General features: G+C 43.3%; 1 protein-coding gene across 1 annotated transcript in view; it reads left to right on the top strand.

The window, feature by feature from the left end:
• The first annotated feature begins 205 nt into the window (after positions 1–205).
• The window catches only part of anxa6 (annexin A6), a 61,042-nt gene continuing 51,762 nt past the window's right edge, over positions 206–9,485 (top strand). The window contains 2 exon segments of the mRNA XM_055160072.1: positions 206–273; positions 5,567–5,607. Of these exon segments, the coding sequence (XP_055016047.1) occupies positions 5,605–5,607 (3 nt within the window). The 5' untranslated portion in view covers positions 206–273; positions 5,567–5,604.

Genomic DNA, 9,485 nt, shown 5'->3' with positions numbered 1-9,485 from the left:
GCTGTGTTTTTTGCTTTGTATTTGTACTTTTACTTAAGTAACGTAACGGGAAGTGCCGGAAGAAGTACTCAGGTTTGTTCCCCGTCTCAGATCGCCGCTGTCCCGTCACTCTGTCCCGCACTTACCGGCACCTCTGCAGTGGAGAGCGCCGTGCGTCACAGCGGAGCCACGTCAGTTTACGCACGCCCCCCCCCCCCTCCTGCTCCAGACGCAGAGTCCGCACACCGGGTTCACTGGGACACTCTGCGGCTCGGAGGCGCACCGCGACACGAGGTAAGCCCCGCACCGGCACCCACGCGACGTTTTCGTGAGTTTTTCTTTTCTTTTTTTTCTTTTTTTACGTAAATTCTTGCACGTGAGACGAACCGCTAGCGAAAGTCGTGCGTAATGCGTCAGTTTTTACGTGCCAAAGTCTGCGAGCGGCTCTCTCCCCCCACGCACACCGCTATGTCATTGAACCAAAAGTGGAAATGCGATGAAATGATCAGAAAAAATCGCGTTTGGAAGCAGATTCGCGGTTTAAAAGTTACGTTTGTTGGTTCGCGTGTGTTTTAACTCTTAGTTTTTTTGGTTTTTAATGGGCGTGTCCCGGGGCCCTAAACCCTTTCTCCAAATGTAACGGGCTATTTTAGGAAAGAGCGATGCCTTAAACAAACTTAGCAGTATTTTACGTATGCAAATTATTCACGTTTTAACAGACGAAATTGATTAAAAATAAAAGAAACGCGATGATTTAAGTTCGTGCGGAGAGTTTCAGACGCAGTTCTTGCCATAAATAGACACGTTTTCTCCGTCCGTGCGAGCGAAGTGGCTGGTAAAAACATTTAAGGAGAAAATGGTCAATAATTCCGAACGTAAACGTGACGAGTCCACGTCATTAAAGAGCCCGTATTACGCCATTTTCTGATCTATGATTTAATGTAATTTCCTCTTCACAAACAGACCTGGAGTTGTGTTTTGTTTCATCAGCTTATTCATTTTGTTTTCAGATTTATTACAAACTTATTAGCTCTGAATCGGTGGTATAATCTTAAAAATGGTCACATATATTTCTTCCATGACTCAGCTAGTCAGATAAAGCTTAAATTTTGACAATAAATGTTTAAAAGAAGAAGCTGCGATCCATTTACCAAAGATTTCCTCTGCAGCACTTCTCATGTTTTCAGTTTTTGGTGGAGACATGATCAGCTAAACCCCCCTCCAGATGTTTTATGAATTGTTTGGACCTGAATTGAGTCTGGGCAGGTCCAAAATAAGTGAGAGCTGGTTTCATTTTTCAGTTTGTGTCCATTGTTCTTCTAAGATGATTGTTTAGTGGAAAACAGTGATGTAGAAGTTTGTAGCAGATTTGTCTTTGCTTGTCGGTGATGAGATATTTGTGAGGTCGTGTCGTCCATCCATCAAATTTCTTCCGCTTATCCGGGACCGGGACGCGGGGGCATCAGTCTAAGCAGGGACTCCCAGACTTCCTTCACCCCAGACACTTCCGCCAGCTCCTCCAAGGGGCCCTGAGGTGTTCCCAGGTCAGACCAGAGACATAGTCCCTCCAGCGTGTCCTGGGTCGTCCCTGGTTCCTCCTCTCGGTCGGACATGTCAGACTGTCCACTGCGTGTATTTTTATTACTCAAAAATGCATTGAATATCGTGCATTCTCACTGTGAGAGGGAGCGCCTTTCCACAGATCTGACCTGTAACTCAGCGTCAAGGTTCTATATCACACAGAACTGATTAGTGTGAGCTTTAAGTCATGTTGTAATGTTGTTACTCCTCAAAAACAGACCAGGAGTTGTGTTTTGTTTCATTTAGTTTCTTAGTCTGTTTTTTACATCTCCAAAGCTCTAAATCACAGGTGTCAAACATAAGGCCCGGGGGCCAGATCCGGCCCTCCAAGACCTTTAATCTGGCCCTCGGCTGATTTTCTACTTAAATATTTTAATGATATTTTCTATTAAAATATTGTTAATTTTCTGTGGTGTTTATCACAGCAGCGTCTCCAGCGTCTCTGTACGTGGCCCCTCCCACCAGAGCAGCACAAATGAAGACTTGTCTCTTTCCAAACGCTCTTAAAGGACGATCGTTTTGACTGTTGACCGTGACACCCTCATCAGAAAAATGTCCAACATGAGAAAAGTGGAGCCGAGAGCAGGATTTTACAAGAAAAACCTAATTATTCCTAATATAATGTTAAAACACTGTGCTGAAATTGTATTTTTCTTAAAGTTTCAGGTTGTTCATAATATTATAATATTTTGTAAAAGAAAGAGTTCATCAATTAAAAAAGATTTCTGTCAATAGATTTGTGTTTCTCTGCACAAATATTTGCACTTATTGTTATTTTTGGGGTTTATATGACATGAGTTTTCTGATCCGGCCCCTTTGGGATCAAAGTCAGTTGGATACGACCCCCGGACCAAAATGAGTTTGACACCCTTGCTCTAAATGCTCTGGTCCACCTTGTGATGTCATGAAGTAGTAGTTTTCAACAGTTTTTAACAGCCACTTTTACCTTTAGCTCTGTAGAGAGAGATCGGCAATTCCAGGCCTGAAGTGATCCGAATGATTCTAGTGAAGGTGTGTAGAGTTTAAAAAACACAAAAAACACAACTTCAGGTTTTTTTTTTCTTTTTACAAATAAAGTTTGAGACAATGGCAACGAGGACACCACAGCATTTATACTCAGAGATAAGACGAAAACAAAATCAGTTTAGACTAGAAGCTCAAGGTCTGGACACTCCCACACACACTGCAATATGCAACGTTTTGTTATTATGGACATGTCCTTGTCTGGAATGTTCCGCAGTGTGACATTAAACAGCTCGACTTTACATTTATTCAATTACAGGTGGTTTTAGAGCTCAAAAATACCTAGAAAATCTCCATGAAGATAGATCAGATGGAACATAGAATTCCAGACAAAGCCATAAATCTCCATGGAGACGAGCGTTTGACGGAGCCTCCACCAGAAAAGTTACACAATGCAGCTTTAAGTAAAACAGCTAAGAAACTAAACGTGAAAATGAAGATGCAGGAGTCAAGAGATCGTAAGTTTAAACATCTCACAAACTGTTTTCTGAACGGCCCAAATGAGGTAAAAGTTTTCTGATGTAAACGTTCAGTTCCCGTAACAGTGTCACAGTGGCAAAGTAGTTAGCACCGTCATGTCAGAGCCAGAAGGTCATGGGTTCAATTCCTCGACCGCACAAAGACTCAATAGAATATAACAACAAAGAGTAAAAATGTAAATGAAAAAAAGAGCAAGAGACTGGGGTCAAAGTAAAGCATAATTATATAAATGTTAATGCACAAGTCAAAATAAAATAGAAAAATAAGTAATAATAATAAAAAGGAGTTTGCATGTTCATCTGTGTTTGCCTTAGAGAGTTTATATTACGCAAAATTGACTCTTGTGAGGTTTAAGTCACGTTCTAATGTTGTTCCCTCCTCAAAAACAAACCCGGAGTTGTGTTTTGAGTAACTCTCCAAAGCTCAAAATGCTCTGTTCCACCTTGTGATGTCATGACGCTGTTGTTTTCAAACTTCTTTTACCTTTAGTTCAGTAGAGATTTACAATTCCAGGGCTGAAAATGATCCAAATGATTCTAGTGAAGGTGTCTGGAGTTTAAAAACCGCAGTGGAGCACTTCTTGTATTACCACGTGACATCACAAGGTGGAACAGAGTGTGTGTTAAATACTTGTGAATAATCTGGAATATTCCTTGAGCCAGGCGAGTCGGCACTGGGGGGCAAAAGCGTCTGTTGTCCAGGGCCCGGGGTCTTAGGGGCCTAGAATTTGACCCTTTTCCTATTCATTTATATTAGAGGGGGTTTATGTGAGGTTTTCTTGCCCCAGTTCCCTAAATTTGTGTCTCCGGGCCTGTCCAGAGTCTGTCCAGAGTCTGTCCAGAGCCTGTCTAGAGCCTCCAGAGTCTGTCCAGAGTCTGTCCAGAGTCTGTCTAGAGTCTGTCCAGAGTCTGTCCAGAGTCTGTCCAGAGTCTGTCTAGAGTCTGTCCAGAGTCTGTCCAGAGTCTGTCAGAGTCTGTCCAGAGTCTGTCCAGAGTCTGTCCAGAGTCTGTCCAGAGTCTGAGAGTCTGAGGTCTGTCCAGAGTCTGTCCAGAGTCTGTCCAGAGTCTGTCTGTCCAGAGTCTGTCCAGAGTCTGTCCAGAGCCTGTCCAGAGTCTGTCCAGAGTCTGTCCAGAGCCTGTCCAGAGTCTGTCCAGAGTCTGTCCAGAGCCTGTCCAGAGCCTGTCTGTCCAGAGTCTGTCCAGAGTCCTGTCCAGAGTCTGTCTGTCAGAGTCAGAGTCTGTCCAGAGTCCTGTCCAGAGTCTGTCCAGAGTCTGTCCAGAGTCTGTCCAGAGTCTGTCCAGAGTCTGTCCAGAGTCCCAGAGTGTCCAGAGTCCAGAGTGTCCAGAGTCTGTCCAGAGTCTGTCCAGAGTGTCCAGAGTCTGTCTCTGTCCAGAGTCTGTCCAGAGTCTGTCTGTCCAGAGTCTGTCCAGAGTCTGTCCAGAGTCTGTCCAGAGTCTGTCCAGAGTCCCTGTCCAGAGTCTGTCTGTCCAGAGTCTGTCCAGAGTCCTCTGTCCAGAGTCTGTCCAGAGTCTAGAGTCTGTCTGTCCAGAGAGAGTCTGTCTGTCCAGAGTCTGTCCAGAGTCTGTCCAGAGTCTGTCCAGAGTCTGTCCAGAGTCTGTCCTGTCTAGAGTCCTGTCCAGAGCCTGTCCAGAGTCTGTCCAGAGTCTGTCCAGAGTCTGTCCAGAGTCTGTCCAGAGTCTGTCCAGAGTCTGTCCAGAGTCTGTCCAGAGTCTGTCCAGAGTCTGTCCAGAGTCTGTCCAGAGTCTGTCCAGAGTCTAGAGTCTGTCCAGAGTCTGTCTAGAGTCTGTCTAGAGTCTGTCAGAGTCTGTCCAGAGTCTGTCCAGAGTCTGTCCAGAGTCTGTCCAGAGTCTGTCTAGAGCCTGTCCAGAGCTTGTCCAGAGTCTGTCTAGAGTCTGTCCAGAGTCCTGTCCAGAGTCCTCTGTCCAGAGTGTCCAGAGTCTGTCCAGAGTCTGTCTGTCCAGAGCTGTCTGTCCAGAGTCCTGTCCAGAGTCCTGTCCAGAGTCTGTCCAGAGTGTCCAGAGTCTGTCCAGAGAGTCTGTCCAGAGTCCAGAGTGTCCAGAGTCCTGTCCAGAGCCTGTCCAGAGTCTGTCCAGAGAGTCTGTCCAGAGTCTGTCCAGAGTCTGTCCAGAGTCTGTCTGTCAGAGTCTGTCCAGAGTCTAGAGTCTGTCCAGAGTCTGTCTGTCCAGAGTCTGTCCAGAGAGAGCCTGTCCAGAGTCTGAGTCTGTCCAGAGTCTGTCCAGAGTCTGTCCAGAGTCTGTCCAGAGCCTGTCCAGAGTCTGTCCAGAGTCTGTCCAGAGTCTGTCCAGAGTCCTGTCCAGAGCCTGTCCAGAGCCTGTCCAGAGTCTGTCCAGAGTCTGTCCAGAGTCTGTCCAGAGTCTGTCCAGAGTCTGTCCAGAGCTGCTGCAGTGTAATATTAGATGTTCTGATGACGCGTGCAGAGGAAACACTGCAAACTCATCATGTGTCAACCTTTGTTTTACAGATTCTCTGATTCAGCCAAGACCCCACATCTGCACAAACATGGTGAGTACAGACCAGACCAGGACTGGACCAGGACTAGACGGAAACTAGACCAGGACTAGACCAGGACTAGACAAAGACTAGACTGACACTAACCTGGGACTAGACTGAGACTAGATTGAGACTAGACCAGGACTAGACCAAGACTAGACTGAGACTAGACTGGGACTAGAAACAGGATTAGACTGAGACTAGACTGAGACTAGACTGAGACTAGACCAGGACTAGACCAAGACTAGATTGAGACTAGGCTGAGACTAGACTGAGACTAGACCAGGACTAGACTGGGACTAAAACCAAAGAACAGAATAGATACTTTTAAAACATAACTGACATAGAAGATTTTTGGAGCCTGCAACTATTGATGCACCAATCCAAGTTTTTCTGCTCCAATACCAGTGTCAATACTTTGGCTTTAAGTATCTGCTGATACTGAAACTGATACAAAGGAAGAAACTGAATATGATTTATTTTCTTTAAACACAAGTTAAGGAAAAAATGATCCAAATGAGTTTGAGGTATTTGTTCAATATCCAATACTAGTATTTTAGATACCATATAGTATTTGCAGCTGTAGTAGCAGCACATGTTGTGGTTGTAAGTTGTAGTATGAGCACTAGCCAGTAATAGTAGTAGTAACAGCAGCAGCAGTAGTAGTAGTAGTAGTAGTAGTAGTAGTAGTAGTAGTAGTAGTAGTAGACACAGTAGCTCACTCATCACATTATAATATAATAACTCTTTGTTATTATATTATAATGTGATGTTTGAGATGCTGTGTCCAAATAATTTATTTTGTGGATCCATAAAGTTTGTCTAAGTCTAAGTAGTAGTAGTAGTAGTAGTAGTAGTAGTAGTAGTAGTAGTAGTAGTAGTAGTAGTAGTAGTAGTAGTAGAAGGAGGAGGAGGAGTTATAGTAGTAGTAGGAATAAAAGTAGTAGTAGGAGGAGGAGGAGTTATAATAGTAGTAGTAGTAGGAGTTATAGTAGTAGTAGTAATAGTGTAGCAGCAGCAGTAGCAGTTAGAGTAGTAGTAGTAGTAGTTTTTTAGTAGTAGTAGCAGCAGCAGTTGTAGTAGTAGTTCTAGTAGTAGTAGTTGTAGTAGCTGCTGTAGTAATAGTGGTAGTAGCAGTTATAGTAGTAGTAGTAGCAGCAACAGCAGTAGTTGTAGGAGTAGTAGGAGTAGTTGTAGTAATAGTAGCAGCAGTTGTAGTTGTGGTAGAAATAGTAGTAGTAGTAGTAGTAGTAATAGCAGTAGTAGTAGTAGTAGTAGAAGTATTAGCACCATAAAAAGTGACATAGATGTGATCAGTGGAGGAGACGGTGTCCAGATAAAACTTGGATTACGTCGGATTCACTCTCAGTGTTTCTGGGTTTGGGCTCATGTGTTTTTTACCAAAGTTTTTTTCACTTCTCGATCTGATATTTTAGCTCTTTTTTATTTTATTCTAGTGACATTCTGGGGTGTGTCTGATTGTGACAGGAAGAGCATCTGTTTTATAAATGTGCAGCTGGTTCTCTGTTGGCGTGTTTGTCCACACATTCGAGCTCTGCGTGTGTGTGTGTGTGTGTGTGTGTGTGTGTGTGTGTGTGTGTGTGTGTGTGTGAGTTTACGTGTGGTTCTTAAGTGTTGTGTTTCAGTCTTTTGTCCCAATGTTCTGTCCATCAAATATTAAAGATCTCTGTTCTGATGTCGTTTCCTCGTCACAAACAGACCTGGAGTTGTGTTTTGTTTCATTCACACGTGGTTAATTAACACACAAACTCTGGAGATTTATTTTTGCTCTGGTATCTGCACTTTTACTTAATTATTAACCAATTCCGTTTCCACTGCAGAGTGAGTGTGTGAGTGTGTGTGTGGGTGAGTGTGTGAGTGTGTGAATAAGTGGGTTGGTGGTCAGTTTGCGTTGCCAGGGGCTTGTGTTTGCTGTTGCCGGTCGTCTCAGGCCTTACAGCTGTTCAGACGAGTGACAGGAGACAGGGACAGAGGGGCGGACTGAGCATGTGCAGAGTGTAGGGAGTATTTTGGCCGTTTGCCTGGTGCAGAGCAGCTGCAGTCAGGACTGTAAACCTCATATGACTGAACTCTGTAGTGTACATGGTGTTCAGTCGATAGTGGAACGATAGCTGGATTTTTAAATCTGATTGTAGTGGACCAAACAGAAAGGCAAAGACAAGGTATAAAAATAAGTTTAAATTTAATAAAGCCAAAAAAGATATAATTTAACAAAGGCTCAAATTAGGCAAATTATTAACAAAAAAGCTGGGCCCAACTGGGGTAACTCAAAATCAAACTGAACAGAACAAAACTAACCCAACCAGACAAAGGAACAGGTGTGTTTAAATACCTGAGGACCAACTAAAGCTAAACACAAGAGGGAGGAATTACACTAATTAACTAACTAAACCAATAACTTAATCAAAGTAAACAAAAAAGCAAATAATTATAATACAGAAAATAATAAGTGATAATAATGTGACCTTAACACAAACTAAACAAATTAACTTAGTAAAAACAAACTAAATAGTGCTCCCCCCCTTTGCGTCCTGATGGTCTCTCCCAGGGTCCGTCCGTCCGGTGCTCAAAAAAACAAAAAGAACAAGTGTAAGTAAATTAGACTTATATTAACTAAAATGCGTGCAATCAAATTAGAACATAAGTCTAAATAACGGAATTAAATTATGTGTAGTGTAATTAACTTACTGTAAATAATAATGAAAATTAAATCATACTGACACTATGGAGCGGTGGCAGAGGGATCCACCACACTGATCCTCTGTCGCAGTGTGAGACTGGGTCTCAGGTGGGTCACAAGAGATTTTATTTGGAAGCCCTTGTCACAATCTGCATGTAGGTCTGCAAATAGTTAAGGTGGCCGCCTTGACAACAAGTGGGCCCTGCATAAATTATTACAGCAACATCACATGACTCCGAGGAAGACGCTAGTGAGCAGTCGAAACTGTCAGGTATGAAAACAAACTCTTGGTCTGAAAAAAGAACCTATTAACATAAGTGGGCCGCGCCTTGTCTACGTTCCTCCGAACCACGAGAATCCTCACAAAACTACGGTCGTTGCCCCACTCACTCCACACTTTTTCGGCAGCACCGCCTCGCCTCACCAGTTTTCTGTGGAAAACACTGAACATACAGGGCAACATTTAATGTCCAAATACTGTAGGCGACTTATGGATCCTTTTATTGCTGCTTCAGTTATTGTTTTTCATTGTTTAAAACTTGAGTAATACTTGTTCAGAGACACAATCACTCAGTCAACAATAAAATATCCTCATTAATGTTCAATAATGGGCAAATCCAACTTTATTTTGTGATTTACCAATAATGTCTATTGACTTTTAAAATATGGATCCCCAGAAAAAAAGTTTGGGAAACACTGCTCTATCGGTCTTCAGTCTCCAGCACAGGCCCACACTTTGTTTTAGTCTTTAGTCCAAGTCCGTGTTCCCATAATGCATTTCACCATAATTAATACACTTTTTCGTCTACAAAAAATATTGACCAGGACAATGTTTATTTCTATGACATGAGCGACACATTGTAGAGTGAGTGTGTGTTTATGTTATTAGGTTCTTTTCTTCAGACCTAGAGTGTTATTTCATACCTGACAGTTTCGACGGCTCACTGGCGTCTTCCTCAGAGTCACGTGATGTTGCTGTGACGTGTCTGGTCGGCTGATTTAAACAGGTTTTGGCGCTGTCTTCCTACCGGTGGAGGCAGGACGACAGCGCCACCTGCAGTCCCACTTCCTCAGGACAGTATCCCAGGTGTGTGAGAGTAAAAAAGCCCCTCGTCCCGGTTTACAGTCCTGTGGGCACGTTTCCGTATTTCGATTGCTTCTTTAATCCTCTTGAGTGTGTGTTTAGTTT

This window comes from Boleophthalmus pectinirostris, unplaced genomic scaffold, assembly GCF_026225935.1.
Source record: "Boleophthalmus pectinirostris isolate CB_2022bp ecotype Guang Dong unplaced genomic scaffold, ASM2622593v1 HiC_scaffold_3, whole genome shotgun sequence".
NCBI classification, from domain to species: Eukaryota; Metazoa; Chordata; class Actinopteri; order Gobiiformes; family Gobiidae; genus Boleophthalmus; species Boleophthalmus pectinirostris.
The sequence above is the reverse complement of the archived record's forward strand: the minus strand, read 5'-3'. Positions and strand labels throughout refer to the sequence as shown.